At 34.9% G+C, this 18,917-nt stretch overlaps 1 protein-coding gene and 1 long non-coding RNA gene across 11 annotated transcripts in view; one reads left to right on the top strand and one right to left on the bottom strand.

The window, feature by feature from the left end:
• Ppp4r4 (protein phosphatase 4 regulatory subunit 4) overlaps positions 1–18,917 on the bottom strand; it is a 106,633-nt gene that overhangs the window by 72,056 nt on the left and 15,660 nt on the right. For 6 of the 10 annotated variants that reach the window (XR_007345954.1, XM_048799257.1, XM_015488484.2 and 3 more), the window contains one exon: positions 4,907–5,009. Coding sequence is in view for 5 of the 10 variants with exons in the window: in XM_048799257.1 (XP_048655214.1) it covers positions 4,907–4,957 (51 nt within the window). In the remaining 5 variants the exon portion in view is untranslated. Of the gene's footprint in view, positions 1–4,898; positions 5,010–16,574; positions 16,852–18,917 lie in introns of those variants that run through there. The other 4 variants (XM_048799260.1, XM_048799259.1, XM_048799255.1 and 1 more) reach the window with 3 other exon arrangements.
• Positions 17,125–18,917, top strand: part of LOC125615352 — a 6,233-nt gene continuing 4,440 nt past the window's right edge. Inside the window, exon 1 of the long non-coding RNA XR_007345957.1 lies at positions 17,125–17,243. This is a non-coding gene — a long non-coding RNA (uncharacterized LOC125615352). The remainder of the gene's footprint in view (positions 17,244–18,917) is intronic.

The raw sequence follows: 18,917 nt of genomic DNA, 5'->3' as shown, positions 1-18,917 counted from the left end.
CTGAAAAGACCCTTTTTTCCAAATAAGGTAATATTCATAGTTTCCGAGGAGTATGGTCTCCTATCTTGGGGATGTAGGAGCATTATAACTACTTACCACATCCCGTTAGTAATTCATACAAGATGGCGATACGGTCGGATTGATTCCATAACAGATCTCTCTGGGGGAACAGGCTATAGGAGGTAAGGGGCACGCTACTGCAGCAATCAGATGAGAGATGGCAAAGCTTTGAGAAGTGAAATCAAATACAGATCTGCCTCAGTCACAATCCACTAATGAGGAGGCTGAATACTAGTTAAGAGGAGGATTCAGGAGCCAGGATTCCTGTTGTGCCACTTGCTAGCTTTTTGCTTTTGGCAAGTCATTTCTTCCTCTGTCAAGTACCTGCTCTAGATCCACTGCTAAGCATTTTGTCAGCTTTTTCACTGCTGTGACTAAAAGAATTGCCCAGAGCAATTTTAAAGGAGAAAAAGTTTATTTGAGGCCTCACAGTTTCAGAATCTCAGTTCACAGAAGGCTGGCTCCATTCCTCCTGGCTTGAGGTGAGGCAGGACATTATGGCAAAAGAGTATTGCAGAGGGACACAGCTCACATAGTGGTCAGAAAGCAGAGAGAGACTCCACTTTCCGGAATCAAAATATAGACCCCAAAGCCACACCCCCAATTCCCACCTCCTCCTGCCACACCCCACCAATTCAGTAACCACTCAGTTAATCAGTGATTAATTCACTGATTAGGTTAATGGTATAACTTAATCATTTCTCCAAACCTTCTTCCATTGTCTCACATTTGAGCTTTTGGGGGATACCACTCTAAACCATAACACTAGGATTCAGAGGAAAAAAAATGTATAGAAAGTTTTACAGAGCCCAGTCAAAAGAAAACTCAATAACTATTTGCTATTGTTATTTTATTTATACCTGACATTGCACATTTCCATTGTATTGACTTATAACATATAGACTGGAAACTAAAACCCAAGTGGAAAATTAAATGAATTTAAAAACTCCAACAGGTAGAAACTTGTTTTCGTATGCATTATAAAGAAGTCACTTATACTATGTGGTATAAAGATTTTATAAAGGACTACAGTATTTTAGAAGTTTATCTTGACAATCAAATTCTTTAAACTTCCAGATGTCAGAAGTTCAAATCACATATTAAAATCTAACAACTAAAACTTCAATTTAATATGTTGTGGGGAAATAATTAAAACAATCAAAGACCACAGAAAAATTATTCCTTTTTCAAAAGATACACTAGGGCTAAATTATGTAACATGTATATAACAACTATATTTTAAAGTGTTCCCAAATTTAAGGAACTTAAATTAGAGGTGAAAATATTTCCCCTCTAGATTCTTACTTAAATTTTACCTCAAGATGAATGGCCTAACTGCAGTACCACTCATCATCCACTTTGGATACAATTTAGAAAGTAAACTTCAAAAATATAATGGAATTAGTTCAATTCCGATCCTAACTATGTTTCTGCCATTTTATTTTTAATGTTAAATTACTGCATCTCTAAAACTGAAAACGACAATTTATTTTTTAAAATCCATTTTCAGTTAAGACATTATTGTAAGGATGAAAGTCAAATTCAAGAAAACAAAAATACAAGTTGTGAAATTTTGTAACACAAAAAGCAAGCAAAATCTCCAGTGCTATTTTATCTGATGATCTTTAAGTTAAAGACAAAGTAAGGGTTAGTTCTAAAAACTGCATATATTTATGTCACAAATGAACCATGGAATTATTACTTCTTGCATAAAAAATGTTTATCATTGATATTTTTATATTCTTTCAAAGTAAATCATTTATAGAAAAAACAGAATTAGTAAATAGATTATTTTTCCTCATGGACTTAATAGATCATCAACTAAGATACTGAAAACTATCAGGACCATAGTATACTCAAGCCAGAAATCTGGAAGCCATCCCTCACTTCCTGAATCCAATCCATTATGAAGTTCTCATCACTCAACCTCAATAAATGTATCTCAGGTATTACCTCACACTCTACTGTCTGAACAAGTCATCTCAACCAAGCCACCATCAAATATCATAAGGACCAGTGACGAAGCTTCCTACTTGTCCCATTCCAATCCACTCTCCATAAAGTAACCAAAATGATCACTGTAAACTGTAAGTGGGATCAAATCACTGTCCTGCATGAAGCCTTCAATGGCCTTACACCGCCTAAGAATAAAACTAACTATGAAATGCTCTGACCTCTTCTGCAGTCATAGCCCACCCCCACCCACTAGCTTCCAGCCACACCTGCCTCTCTGTTTCACCAAGCTGCTGAACCTCAGGCTACCTGCTATTCTCCAGAGACTCTTAAATGGCTGTCCTCCACATCCCTTCAGTTTTCAGCTCATCAAAGAGGCTTTCCAAGACTTCCCAGCACAGCAGGTTACCCTGCTACTTTATATCACCTTCTCCTGTTCTTTACACTCAAAGCCCTTAACAAAAATGACAATTATACCTTTTGTCTATTTGTTGAAAGTCTCTTTCCCCTCTGTACTACAGCCTTCCTGGGGACATGTTCCTCATCTGTATTTTATTCCTCTCTATTTCCCCAGCACTTAGAACAACAGTGCCTGTCCCCTTGAATGAATGAATGAATGAATGAGAATGTTATTATTACAAAATGCTCACTTTGGGATACAAGATTGATTTTTTTTCATAAAATTAACTAAGAAATTTTGGTCATGGCAAAATGAATAAAGTGGCTATAGGATTTCTGTCATGGCTTCACCACTGGAAAGCAAGCATTCACAGAAACAGGGCCCACCTGAAAAGAATGCTAACCAGGAGAGCAATAAGTCTTCACAATCTCTCAATGTAATGATTTTAAAATGACTTGCACATAAGCAGAGTTTCCATCATTTGAAATTGGGCTGATTAAATGTCTGGCCACCTACATTACATATTAAACACTCAATAAAAGTATTTTTGGAGTTGCCCCTATAAAGCCTCTCTCATTTGTTTCATTCTTCGGCATTTTTCCATAAAGCCAGAATCACACAATGCTCTATTCTATATCCTTATTCTTTTTCATAGTTTTTAGGCCCTTCTGATCCAGAATATAATTTGAGACCTCTTTTAACTTTTTTTTTTTAAAAAAAATCTCTTCAAACTTAGTTTAGGGAAGGTTAAAGGAGGATACTAACAAACTGTTGTTATGATTAACTAAAGAAACAAAGGCAAACTTTTAGCAATAAAGATTTCTTAATACAAAAGTAGTATAAATTTTATTTGCATGCATTTAATCAGTTAATCCTCTTTATTATGGATCACTTTTAATGATTTTAGGAGCTTAATAAAATGATATCTTTCATAACTCAAGCAGGCCTTACAGTTTCAGAAGATTTATATTCCTATAAATATAACATAGTGAGTATATATTCTTTTGTTTTATTTTTTGGTGCTGGGCCTCACATATTCAAGCGTATGTTCTTTATACATTCTCATAAAATTAATGCTTTCCTGAGAGTTCTTATGTAATTGCTTTATTGTGGGGCCATAAGCCAAAGAATTTTGGCAAAATAATTTAGAGACTGCTAACAGTCACTACTCTGTATCTTTCATCTTTTATTCCTGCTTTATACAGCACTGGACTTTCAACATGCTCTCTTGGAACAGATTAGCCAGCTCAACACAGAGTATGCAGCTTACTTAATATTTCTGGCTTTAAATCTTATTTGCTTATTTATATTAATTCCGTTATCAAGAGGATCTAAACATCTATTCCTCTCTACAGTTGTTTAACTAGCATTTCCAGGGTTCCCTGCTATTAGGCTTAGGTCAGTTAATATCATTGAAAATTGAACAGGAAAATGAACCTGGTCTGAGTAGATGGCATTCTTCTGGGAAAGAAAAACAGATATGAAAAAGCTTGATTCACATGTGAATTACATGCAATACCAAACTAAACATTATCTCAATTCACCACTCTAACCAGTAAAAAAAAAAAATCATATTGCATCTGCATGCAGATGTAGGTAGCTTATAAAAATGGCACAGTCCATCCCTCATCTAAACCCAGGAACCAAAACCATGCCAGATCTGCCTAAAAAGAAAACCTGGGGACACACACACAATAACAGTATTTTAAACATATATAAATCAATTTTAAAAACTAAGAAAAAATATAAAACCAAATAAAAAGCCAAAGCAAAGTGTACAAAACTTGCCATTAGCAAAGCATTATCTCCACTGCCATGTAACCTCCCTGACCCCATGAGCAGGTAAGCTTCTGAAGAACACAGACTGCTGTCTGCTTTATTCTTTCAAGTTCTTTAAAGAAGAGACCACACATAGATGCCAATAAATCATAAGTGCTAAAAATTAAATATTTAACATAACAATCAATAAATATGTAATCAGAAGAAAAAAGTATAATAGTAGAGCAAACATTTTATGTTCATAGCAAGAAAGCAAATTCTGAAGGAATTTAGGAAGCAATAAAACAAAATAAAACCAAAATTTTGGTCTTGATGGCCATAATTCAACCTTCATTTGATGATTCTTCAGTTACCAGAGGACGTTTATTAGGACAATCATTAAATTATATTATCAATGCTGTATAAATATAGATTAACATGTTAATATAGGTTTAGTCAACAAAACAAAATATTTATGATCTAAGGAGAATTAGATTTTCGAGCAATGAAAAAGCTAACTCTAAAATGTTTCTAAAGAAAAAATGGCTTGTGAAGAAATTATAACAAATCTCCCTAAATGTTTTCCTGAATTCAAAATGTATAAAGTACTCCTTCCTCTCCTCAATTACTAGATATGAAATATCAGCCACAAACCACCAAAACTTTCTCCCAACAAAGACAACACGCTACTGGGGAAAAAATGAGAAATTGAAAGCTTATTTCATACCAACTTACTCTGACTTTTGGCAAGACTCTCCGAAGCGTCTCAGTAGGATTCTGTCGCATCAAAAATGGAAGATTTGCGATCACACTTGTTCCTTGAATATCTTGACCAGCACTTACAAAGAAAACACCAATGTTAAATTTATAATTATAAGCTGACTTCTTGATTTATAATTATAAACGAACAGACTCATTTGAAAACTGACACTTTTAATGACTTCCTACAAAGTTTTAAACACATCATTTAAATTTTAAAATAACATCAGAAATAAAATTTCATTAAGTAAATATTATAACAAATACATGAAGATATTAATTATGATTATACTAAGGTAATATTCTCTGTTTATACACATGTTTTAAGTCTCAAAGTCTTGAGTCTACTATTAAAATTCACTTTAAAATTCTACCTCCTTTTTCCCTACCAGTTGACTTACTTTATAAAAATACATATGCAAATGACAAATTTTTATTTTGGTAAGATAATAATCATAGGAACAAGAGTGACAGGCAATTAAAATCAACTATAGCAAAGTACACAACTTTCTTTTAGCATAATGAAATTACTTGTTACACTAGACTGGCTCCATGAGTTTCTAGAAACTTCTTAAAAATACACTTAATATTCTTAATGGTCAGTAGGGTCTGATTATACAATACCTTTTTGACAAAACATTCATTAAGGTTTTACCAAAATAATCAATATGAAACCCCAGTGGCCTAAATGCCTTCAAAAAACATTCAGATCTTCTGAAAAATCATTTCTATTAACTGCAAAAAAAAATTGTTTTTAAGATACCATTAAGTGACAAATGTTCTGCAAGTAGTTTAAATGTTTATCAAACAGATGCTAGTAAATGGCTTCAGAGGAAAATTCTATCTATCCATAACTGATGCCAACTTAAATATTAATTATTAATGATACAACATTCACTTATTTAAAATTTGTTATTTTTTTTTACTTCTCTTGAAATGGAATATTTATAGTTATCAGAGGTACATAAGACTTTTAATACATGTTTTTAAAAATAGTTTCTTAAAGTAATGTTTCTGGCTCAAAGTTTTTAAGATCTGTTTATAAGAAGTATGTTCTGATTCTAAGTGAAGCCACCCTGCTGTAAAAAAGTCTTTTTTCTTATTGCAATATGATGGGATATGAAATATAGGACACCATAATCTTTTCACTATTCTCACCATTTTCTAAGAAAATACTTTAATGACAAAATTAAGAAGGAAAAATGGAAGGCATGAAATCAGGAACCATACCAAGACGGGGAGAGGATCAAAAAAGGGAACTTAAAGTGGCATGTAAACATGCTACTTGTAGTAGGTCAAACCATGGCCCCCTAAAAGATGTCTACTCCTAATCGCGGAGCCTGTGAATGTTTTCTTAATTTTGGAAATGATCTTGAGATGAAGAGATCATCCTGGATTATCTGGGTCAGCCCTAAATTCAATAACACAAGTATCCTTAAAAGAGTCACTCATTTGGGACTGGGGATGTGGCTCAGTGGTAGAGTACTTACCTAGTATACGCAAGGCCCTGGGTTCAATCCCCAACACCACAAAATTAAAAGTCACTCAGAGAAGAAGACAGAAGAGGGGAATGGAGTCTGATCACAGACCCAGAGATGGGAGGGACAGAGCCATATGTCAAGGGATGCTGACACCCACCAGGAACTAGGGAGGCCAAGAACAGATTCTTCCCAAAGGCTCAGTTGATTTCTTATTTTCAGACTTCTTATCTATATAACTATGAGAAAATATATTTTGTTGTTTTAGGCTACCCAGTCTGTGGTAATTTGTTACAGTAATGACAAGAATTTAATACACTACTAAAGAACTAAAAGAGAACTATCTGGGGAAAAAAATTATCTCAATATAACAATGCCTGACCCAAGGTGCAGGTTTAATATATATCTCTTGAAAGAATGGGTAAATAGATGGCTAACTGGACAAACAGATATCAGAAATATTTAATATTTAATATTCAGTAAATTCCATTCACTAACTTCTTAAGTAGGAAAAAAAGGAATGTGATCTTTAATTCATCGTAAATGTGAAAATGAAACATTTCACAGGAAGAACAAGAAGGAAAACGAAAAGAGGAAGAAGAAATCATAAACATAACAAAGTGAACAGAAACAAAAAAATAAAATGGCAGATTTTAGCCATAAAATATCAACAATTACATTCAATATAAATGGGTGATACACATAAATTAAAAGGCAGGGTGTTGGTTTTAAAACATAACAATATGCAGCCTATAAGAAGCTCATTTCAATTAATATCAGCAAATAAAGAATGGAAAATTATACATTATGGAAATGTGAATCAAAAGAAAGGAGGCTATTTCAATAGCACATAAAGAAATCCTTTGAGACAAGAAAACCACCAGGAACAGACAGGGGCCATTATATAATAATAAAAATGATGATCCACCAAGAGACACAGCAGTCTTAAATGTAGATACACCAAGGAGGGTGGCAAAATGTGAAGCAAAAAGTGATGGAACAGGAAGGAGGAACAGACAAATAAAGAAGCACAGGTGTAGACTTAAACACCCATCTCTCTGGGTAGAAAAACTGCACCAGAAATGGACTCAATAATCCCACCAACCACAAGATCTAACAGACATTAACAGAACACCTAACAACAGAATACACATTCCATTTAAAAACCCAAAGGAATCATATCAAGAAAAAACACATTTTGGACCATAAAACAAACTTCAACCGATTTTTAAAAATTAAAATCATGCAGTTTTCTCTTAGGATAATGAAATCAAACTAGAAATCAATAACAGATAACATAAAACTCTTGGAAATGAAACAATATACCTCAACATGCTCCAAGAGGGTTAAAGGAGTCTCAAGGGGAATTTTTTAAAATGTTGACATAAATGAAAATGAAGATAGAACATATCAAAATTTGTGGGATACAGCTAATGCAGTGCAGAGAAGGGATTTTATAGCACTAAGTACACATTACAAAACAGGAGAAATCTCATATCAATAATCTACCTTTCCACCTCAAAAACCTAAAAGAGTAAATAATCACAATTTAAAAAGAAAGAAAACAATAAAGAGCGGAAATTAATGAGGATAAGGACAGAAAACAATAGAGAAAAGGAGTAAAACAAAGACCTGGTTGTCTTAAAATATCAAGAAAATTGACTATCCTCTAGCAAGAATGACAAAACAAAAATGGCAGAAACAAGAGAAGACACAAATCACCAATATCAGGATTGAACCAGGAGACAACACCACAGATCCTGCAGACAACCAAGGGGTAAGAAGTGAACGCTACAAAATATTCTGCACATGCAAATTTGATAACAGAAAATTTAACTAGTTTCTTAAAAAAAAAAAGACCTTCCACAACTCACCCAATATAAAAGAGATAATTGAACAGTCCTACAATTGTTCAGAAAACAGAATTCAATATTTTCAAACTCCTAAAGAAAAAAAAACCTTCAGGTCTAGATAATTTTACTGGAAATTTAACCAAATACTTATTGAAGAATTAACACCACTCTACAGTCTTTTCCAGAAAACAGAAGAGGAGGAAACACTTTCTAAATCATTTAAAGAAGCTAGTATGACACCCAAACCAGGCAAAGCAACAACAAAATATAGAGCACTATCTCTCATGAATATAGAGGGAAAAAATCCTTAACAAAATATTACCACGTAAAATACAGTAATGTATAAAAGGAATAATTATACACCATGATCAAATAGGAGTTATTTGAGATTCCAAATCAATGTAGTACATCATACTGACAGGCTAAAGAAGAAAAAAACACATCATCATTTCAATGCAGAAAAATATTTGCCAAATACATGTACACTGAAATTACAATTCAGTATCATTTACAGTCACTCAAAAAAATACCAACAAATTGTGTACTTGTGTGCTGAAAATTACACAACACTGATGAAAGAAATCAATGGTTATTTTAAACAATGAGAGACATGCTCTGTTCATAGATTAGGAAATTCAGCATAGTAAATATGTCAATGCTCCCTTAACTGGTATATTTTTGGGGAGACATAGATAATATTTTTCTAAAATGTATACAGAAAGTCAAAGTAAGAATAGTTAAAACTATTTTGAAAAAGAAGAATGAAGTGAGATGAATCTGTCCTCCCAAGCTGTATTCTTTGTATACAAAGGCAGTATTGCATTGGTGGGAGGACAGACTCATAAATCAATGGGAAGGTAAATCAATGGAGAAAAGACAATCTGTTCAATAAATGGTTCTGGAACAAGTGGGTATCTACACGCATAAAAATTTAAAAAATATATAGTCAAATTAATGTAAACAAAAAACTCTAAATTTAAAAAAAAAAAAAAAAAAAAAAAAAAAAACAGGAGAAAATCACCTAGATCTAGGACTAGGTGAAGAGTTCTTAAACTTCCATATGATCTATTGAAGGAAAAACTGTTAAGTTGAACTTTTTACCAAAATTTAAAATTTTTGCAGTGAAAGACCCTGTAAGAGAATGAAAAGACACACAACAGGCTGGGAGAAAAATTTGCAAATTACATGTTTGACAAAGGACTAGTATCTAACCTATATATAAACCTCTCAAAAACCAACAGTAATAAAATACAATTCAATTAAGAAAGGACAAAAGACATAAAAGAGAGATTTCACTAAAGATGATATAAAGAGTACAAATAAACACAGTAAAGTATGTTAAATATAATTAACCATTAGGCATACACAAATAAAACCACAATGAAATATCACTACACACTACTAGACTGCCTAAAATAAAAAAGAATGATATTACCAAAAGCAAAGGAATCAGGATCACTAAATTCATTGCTAATGAGAACGTAAACTGACACAGACACTTTGGAAAACAGTTTGGCAGTTTCTTAAAAAAACTAAAAACATACAGCATATAACCAGCAATTTGTACTCTTGGGCATTTATCCCAAAGAAAGGAAAACTTACATTCCATAAAAATATGTGGATGAGTGCTTACAGTTCCTTTATTTTAATAACAATAAAAAATGCAAACAACCATATGTCCTTAAATGGGAGAAATGGCACTTCCATACCAAGGAATGCTACTCAGCATTAACAAAGAACAAACTGTTAATATATGCAATGATCTGGATGGATCTCTAAAGAATAATGCTCAGTGAAGAAAACAATAACAATCACAAAAGGTTACATATTGTATAATTCCATTTATAGAACATTCTTGAAATTACAAAATTATACAAATGGTTTCTAGGGGTTAATGAGGGGTACAAGGTCAAGAGGGAAATAGGTGTGACTATAAAAATGAAACATGAGAGGTCCTGTGGTCGTGGAAATCTTATATATAAGTATCCTGAATGTGATATTGTACTGCAGGTTTTTTGAGATGTTACAAGAGGGGGAAACTTTGCTAAGGGCACATGGACTTCTCTATATTACCTCTCACTACTGTATATAATTATCTCGAAGTCAAAAGTTTAAATTTTTAGAAAATCAACCAATGTTAATAAAAATTTTAAAAAGACATGTGACTATCTCAATAGATAAATTTGATAAATCCAACATTTATTCGTGATTTAAAACTATCAGCAAAACAGAAATAGATGAGAACTTCTTAAATCATATAAAAAAGCATCTATGAAAAACTTACAGCTAATATCATGCTTAATGGTAAAAGAATGAATTCATTTCCCCTATCAAGAACAAGGTTGTTCACCATTTCTCTCTTCTATTCCACATTATGTTGGAGGTCTCAGTCAATGCAATTAAGCAAGGAAAAGAGATAAAATGCTTACCTTACTAGAAAGGAAGAGTTAAATTGTCTGTCTTCATAGGAAATATAGTTGTCTATAACAAAAAGCCTAAGTAACTTACAAAACAGCTAGTAGAACTAAGAAGTAAATTGGGCAGTGCAGCAGAATACAACATCAATATGTAAAAGTTAACTGTAATTCTATATAATAGAAAACAATCATAAATTATAATTTTAAAATAATCTAGTTTGTATTAACATACAAATATGAAACATTTGGAAATTAGGAAAAATGTGTGCAATATCTATAGACCAAAAATTATAGAACATTAGACAAATAAAAAGACATAAATAAATAGAGAGATATCAAACACTCAGGTTTAAAACCATAATACCATTATAATGTCAATCTCCCAAAGTGAAATAAAGATTAATGTGATCCCAATCCGAATCCCAGCAGACTTTTTATAGAAATGAATAAGCTTATTCTAAAATTTATATGTAAATGCAAAGGATAAATAATAAGCAAAACAAAGAAGAATGAAGGGGGACTAAACAATTTAATTTAAAGACTTATGACAGAGTTACAATAAACAAGATAGTTTGGCACTGGCATACAGATCAATGGAAAAGAACAGAGTCCAGAAATAGATCCTACTGTAAAGGGCATTCGCATTTTGACAATGATGAGGAGACAATTCAATAAGAAAGTGATCTTTTCAACAAGTGGTGGGGAACAACTGAATAGCCATATGCAAATACAATGACTCTCTCCCTATGAAACAAAGAACCAATACTACTATACTCAGTGGTAGAGTGCTCACCTAGCATGCATGAGGCACTGAGTTCCAACCTGGGCACCACATAAAAACAAACTAATGTATCCACTTAAAATTAAAGACACATAAATAAATAAATATTTTTTAAAAACTTCTAGAGGAAAACTTTGGAAAAATCCTAATGAGTTTGGGTTTGACAAAGATTTCTTAAAACAGATGTAAAAAGCATAAGTAAAAAAAAAAAAATCAACCAAACTTTATGAGGATTTAAATTGTTTGCTGTTTTAAAGCACCATTACAAAAATGGAAAGGCAAGCCACAGACTGGTAGGCTACATAAAGCATTCTTAGACTTAATAAGAAGAAGATCCAATAAAAAATAGGACAAAAGATTTTATACTTCATCAAAAAACACAAATGGTATCTAATATCACTAGAATGTAACAGTGGTCTACTTTATGCTTTGAATATAATAATAATCCTTGCTGCTCTGCCAAAAAAATACAAATGGTAAATAAACAAATAAGGGCTGGGGATGTGGCTCAAGCGATAATGCGCTCACCTGGCATGCGTGCGGCCCAGGTTCGATCCTCAGCACCACATACAAAGATGTTGTGCCCGCCTATAACTAAAAAATAAATATTAAAATTCTCTCTCTCAAAAAAATAGGGCTGGGGATGTGGCTCAAGCGGTAGCGCACTCGCCTGGCACGCGTGCGGCCCGGGTTCGATCCTCAGCACCACATACCAACAAAGATGTTGTGTCTGCCGAGTACTAAAAATAAATAAATAAATATTTTTAAAAAATAAATAAATAAATAAATAAACAAAAAATGCTCAACAAAATTTATAAGGGGATTCAAATTACAACTAAAATAAGGTACCACAGCACATCCACTAGAATAAATAAAATCGTAAAGACTAAATACACCAAATGCTGGCAGGAACAATGAGAAACTAGCTCTCTCATATACTACTAATGAATAAAAAAGTGTGACGATTTCTTAAAAGGTTACATGTACACCTTCCAAACAACCCAGACCTTCTGCTCTTGGACATTACCCAAGGGAAAGGAAAGTGTATACCCACGTGTACACCTAAACACAAAAGGCTCATAGCAGCTTTGCTTGTATTAGACAAAAACTGCAAACAACCCAAATGTTTATTAGCAAGTGGACAGTTGATCAGATTGTAATAACTCCTTGATGAGTGCTACCAGCAATAAAAAGAAATTAACTATTTATACATGCAAAAACATGAATGACTTTCAAATAATTACAATAAATGAAAGATGCCATACTAAAAAAATACATACAACTGTATGATTCATTTGTGTAAAATTTCAGAAACTGAAAACTTCTGGGGACCAAACATTGAGAGTTACCATGGATAGGTTGCCAAAAAAAAAAAAAAAAAAAAAAGAAGAGCCTGAGGAACCCCCACATTTTAGGCTACATGAATGAAGTGAACTGAGTGCACAGCAACAGTTTGCCCAAATTAAGTAGAAGGTCCATCTGGTACTGAACAGCAGGTGCTCACTGCTTCTGTCTGTCCTAGCAATAGGGCTCTTCTTCATAATAATGATGTCAAGTCATGGCAAAGGAAAGCAAAGAGCCAGGTGCAGTGTGCATGCCTGTAATCCCAGCAGCTTAGGAGGCTAAAGCAGGAGGATCTCACATTCAAAGCAAGCCTCAGCAACTAGCAAGGCCCTAAGCAACTCAGTAAGACCCTGTCTCTAAATAAATCGTAAAAGGGGCCAGGGATGTGGCTCAGTGGTAAAGCACACCTGGGTTCAATCCCTGGTATCCCAAAAAATTAAAACAAACAAACAAAAATAAAATCAGGAGGGGTGGAACAATCTGTAGTCTACTTAAATGCACAATAGTGGAAAGTGTGAAGCAGTCTGGGAAAGAGCTATATATCATTCAAAAGAGACACTGAGAAGAGTAGACCTGGCTATGCAAAGAAGCGAGTACTACACTTGAACACCTGGGAATTCCTTGAGGCTGTGAATAAGCTGTTATCTCCTGCTGACTTTGATCATAGTCCACATAAAGAAACCATGTATGTATGGTTAGTATGTGTCTAAGCTACCATCATTGAATGGAAGGAGCCTAAAAAACAATCAAATAGAGGAGTCAAGCATAAAATATATTACTATTTGATATGAAATGTGCAATTTTTAAATAAATGATTCATCAATGTTATACTCTTTTTTAAATAGCAAGCTTCAAAGACTTCAAACAACTTCCAACTGGAAAGGCAGGCTCCAGGAACAAGCATCACGATTGCACCTTGAGCTGCTCCTGTGTGCCCCAAGCGCTGTTCTTTGGGGCAAGCTCCTTTTCTAGGATACTCACTCAGAAACAAAAGGACACAAGCCACTCAGCAAACCAACCTTCTACAACTAAAAAGAACTGGGTTAATCATCATCTCAACACTGGCTAAAAAGGGAAGAGAGAAAAAATAAGACTAGTTAAATAAATGAATTTAGGACAGCTATCTTTTAAATTCTAAATTATGTTACTAATTATTTAATTCCCAGGGTGAGATGCACCTATTTTAAAGATCCATTTTTAGTAATATATTAAACCAATGAAAAACAAGTCAGTGCACTCAAGCATTCCTTGATATAATAATAATAATACAAAAGTTTAGCAGTCTTTATTGTCACAGCTTCTGCCACTGTCATGGTAAACATCACTCAGACCAATGCTATTTTCATACCTTCTGTATTCCAAGGATGTTTGCCCAAATTATGCCTTCCCCCTTGCCTAGCACAGTAGCACATAATAAGGGCTTCATAAATTGTTTCTGATTTAAACTATCTCCACCCCACACCAGCAGCCCACCCCCCCGTCAGAGGCATGATCCTACAACCTGGAAATGCTCCATCTCTGAAGTCTGATCTTGCTTCTTGGCCATGTCTTTCCATTTTTCGTTGCTAAACCAAATTTTCTTCTCATCACATTTCTGTTCCCTGAATTCCTCCCTATGCTCCAGGTTCTAACTTCCTCCTGGTTTCACTTTCTTCTTTGCCAACCTTAATCTCACCACTACTTAGGGCTGATTCTAACAACCTTACTTCTTCAATTCTTTTCCTCCTAATAATAAGAAAAACAGAGCATCCAATAGACCGTCAGGCACTGTGCTGATAAACACCTTACTTGCATTCATCTTAATTCTTACAAAAATCTTATAAAATAAGTAAATACTATTGTTGGCTTCACTTTATTTTACTTTTAGAAAAATAAAAGCACTTGCCCAAGTTATCCAGCCTGTACAATTCCAAAACCCATGCTACCAACATTACTGCCTTCCTTCCAAACTGCGCATCCAGCCAACATCAAAACATCCACCTGCTCCTGCTCCTCCTGAGATATGTAGCATTATTATAGAAAACTGTACAATTGTGCTGCTTAATGCTTTTAAAAACAAGGTTACAAAAAAAGAAAGAAAAGGGAAAAAAGCCAGTCTCTGAAGTCAGAAAGAAACACAAAATAACCAATTTGCAGCAACGAAGAAAAGGACCAGAAATCCTTAATATATGATATTGCCTAAAGCACTTTCAGAAACATTATCTTGGGTCTCTCAAAACAAGACTATCTGTGCTATTTTCTAAATCCCATGCCTTCCCCCAAAAAAGCAGCCACAAGCTAGAATAGATGGAGACAGGGCTGGGGATGTGGCTCAGTGATCGAGCACTTGCCTAACATGTATGAGGCTCTGTGTTCCATCCCCAGCACCACCAAAAAATAAAAGAATGACTCTAGATCTTAACAATATTATCTTTCTCTACCCTAATACCGTACTCCTATCATCTAGGAACTCAAAATCTAATGAGGAAGACAATTTGACACACCAAGAATTTTGACTATATAGCAAAAAGTCCCATCCCTTCCTAGCCTGAACAAAGGGCCTGCTTTATTTAGTCCTAACCCAACTGAGAAAGGGAGAGGAGAAGGAGATCCCTCCCCAAAAAGAAGACATGACATTGTCAGTCACAACCGTATCTGAGAACCCCAGCCTTGCTACTGTCTGACTATGTGCAGGACATTAAACTATCTGTATTCCCAGAGGCAGTGATCCTAATCCTAGCAGCTTTCATTTAGATCCAAAATACAACACAAAGCCACCAATACTGTGCTCAACTTTCTAACGATGAAGTGGATAACATGCAAGCCTTGCTCCAAGCTCACAATGAAAACTAAACTTTACATAGTTGGTATTTAGTCATTTCTTTACTCACATTAATTAAGCAGTTAGTTTTAATGTTTTAATGAATAGATCAAAATAAATTAAATAATTACCTTTGGAGAATTAACTTCCAAAAAAGACAAAACCCACTGCTAAGGCAAAGATAAAGAATCTAAAGCAGAAGACACTGAATACTATAATCCACAACATCAATAATTTTCAAATATGGCATATTTCCACATGAGAGTACTAAACTAAGATTAAATCTTCAAAACATTGTTTATAAAGTCAGAGAAGCATCACAGAGAAACAAATTACTTATTTTTCCATATTAGGGCCAAAGGAAGAATAAAAGGAAAATTAACATTTAAGGGCCTACTATGTGCCTGGCAAGGCACTAGACATACATTTTTCCCATTAATCTCTACGATATAAAACCAATGTGTTTTATCCTTACTTTACATCTGAAGAAACTCATGCCCAGAAAAATGATGCAATTAGGCCCAGGTCACTCAACTAGTAAAGACAGAGCTAGGATTCTAACCTGTGAGTCTTTAAATCCATAACTGACAGACATGATATCACTTCTGTGTGTGTGTGTGTGTGTGTGTGTGTGTGTGTATATATATATATATATATATCCTAAATATCAGGATTTTTATATGTGATCCACATGCTATTTATGTGAGAATCATGAAGAAACTAAAGGATATAATAGGATTTTTAAATTCAAAATAGATATTGATACAAAATAGAATTTCACAAAGCAATAAGTTATTCCATTCTTATACACAGTCTACCTGAACAAAATGAAGAATTAAAACAACACATGTTAATTTTAAAAAATACTAGTCAAAAGTATCAGAACTGACTAGCATACCTTGAGCTCTATTTATTTTTTCTTAACTAGATAGTTGATATTTTTGAAGGAGTAGAGAAATACATGGACTTACCACTCGAGATAAGTTCATAACTGGATAAGCAGTAAGTTTCATTTACAAAGTCACAGCACAATGAAGAATCTTAACAGCTTGACTAATAAATCTCCCTCACTTCAATGACAGAACACAGAGAAGCTAGATTATATCCTCAAGGTCATACAGCTGGTCAGTGGCTGCACTCCATGTTTCTTAGCAACAAAGATTAAAAGAAAAACACAAGTTATACATCTATGGCTGCTTAAAAAAAGAAACAAAAATTAGCCTAAAGACCGATTGTGGGTTTTTTCTTGGATAATTAGAGACTAGAGATAAACTAATAAAATGCATGATATTTTGGAACATTAAGAAATATTTTCCTGAAAAAAAAAGCCACATTTATTTGTCTACTAGTATGCCAAAAGATGAAATATATGTTTTCCAAAATAAAAACACTGGGCTGGGGTGCAGCTGAGTGGTAGAGCACTTGCCAAACATGTGCAACACCCTGCAGTGGAATGGAGATTTTGAAGACCACCACCCCCAAGCAGGTACTATCTTAACTAAATAAAAGTTTACTTTTAATGTATGTACTAGAAATCTTATTTTGTAAAAGAAAGATTTAATCTGCTTAAGTATCAGAGATGAGAACAGGAAAAAGATCAGATACTCCCAGGTTTTTCGCCTCTGACATTACATAAGATGGTGCCTGTTGAGAGCCACAGCCGAAGGGGCCCCAGCAAACTTCCAGCTGCCGGCTGATGATTGGCTCACAGTGGCCCCAGCAACATCTAGCTGATTGGCTCCTCGGCCCCAGCAACATCTAGCTGATTGGCTCCTCTGCGGTGATGCTCATTGGACTGTTTCCCTGCCCTTTCAGACCACGGAGCTGCTCATTGGGGGACTTTTTTGGCTCCGCCCACGTGACCCAGCCAATGGGCCTCAAGAGCAGGAGGATTGTGGGAGGTGGAAAGAGGCTTGTGTGGGAGAGAGAGGCTTGTGGAAAGCCGGTGGTGGCAGTTGAGGCTCTGAGGATTTTTCCTGAGAGGCTGTTTTGTTTGGCGTGTGTGGTTCTAAAAATAAAGTTAGTTTCTTTTGACAAGTGGCTCCTGATTGTGCCCAGCCAGGCTGCGGCATTTGGTGGCTCGCACGGGGAGCGACTGAGGGTAAGTGAACTGCTCGCCTCTGAGGGCAGGGCAAGAGGATGGGTAGCCATTTTAAGATTCTTCTTTTGTTATTTTGTTTCACTTTTGTTTTAAGTTGCCTGTCCCTGGAGATGTGTAAGATGGAAGAAAAACCGCTCACATCTGAGGAACAGATAGGGAGAAAGGACGGATGGACATTTCAGGAGGCTATTATAATGATTTTGTGTTGTTCCAATTTTGTTTCACTCAGTTTCAGTTTTGTTAGGCGTTATCTTGTTGAGTTGTATTATAGTAGAAATACGGGATCAGAAATTAGTAAAAAACAAACTGAAAGAGTGTTAAGTAAATTGTTAGAGGAAGGAGGCATCTCAGTAAAATCAAGAACAATCAGGGCATACGTTGATACAATACAAAAATGTAGCCCATGGCTTTTTAAGGAGGAGTTGTTAAATATATCACAATGGAACCATCATGGTGAAGATTTAAAAAGAATAGAAAAGAAAAGCCCAGGGACTCTGCCAGTTGGCACATTGCCATTGTGGACGTTCATATCTTGTTTGCTTAGTCCAAAGCCTTCAGTTCAGACAATGGTAGAGGAAGAAGAAGACATAATGATTCAAGTAAAAGAGAAGGTCTCTCAAGTTAGTCAGACAGAGGAAAAGATTCAAGTAAAAGAGAAGGCCTCTCAAGCTAGTCAGACAGAGAAAGAAAGTGTAAAACAGAAAAAGCCATCAGGGGGAAAGTTACAACAGGAGACTGCTACTAACACCTTTCTATCACCAGAGGACGTAAGTGTCCAACTAACAAGGCCACCTCCATATGCTGGGAGGTCCCCAACCCCCGCAGTTGATAGTTGGGATCCTGAGACAAGATCTCAAATATTAACATGCCCTGTATTTGAGGCAGGAGGGCAGCGATTTTACCAAGTTTTAAATTTCAAAACAGTGAAGCAGCTAAAAGAGGCTGTAACAACCTATGGTCCTCAAGCACCCTTCACTGTAAGCATGGTCGAATCCATTAACAACTTGAACATGACGCCAGCAGATTGGGCTAATATGTGTAAAGCTGTGCTAAATGGAGGACAATACCTGTTATGGAAGGTTGCCAATGAGGAATTTTGCAAGGAGACGGCTAGGCGAAATGCAGCAGCTGGTTATCCTCAGAGAAATCTAGATATGTTGTTAGGAAAGGGACCTTATGAGGATCAGCAGCAACAAATTGCATATGATCCTGG

This window comes from Marmota marmota, unplaced genomic scaffold (assembly GCF_001458135.2).
Source record: "Marmota marmota marmota unplaced genomic scaffold, marMar, whole genome shotgun sequence".
Lineage (NCBI taxonomy): Eukaryota > Metazoa > Chordata > Mammalia > Rodentia > Sciuridae > Marmota > Marmota marmota.
Note: the sequence above shows the minus strand (reverse complement) of the source record. Positions and strands in the feature narration are given on the sequence as shown.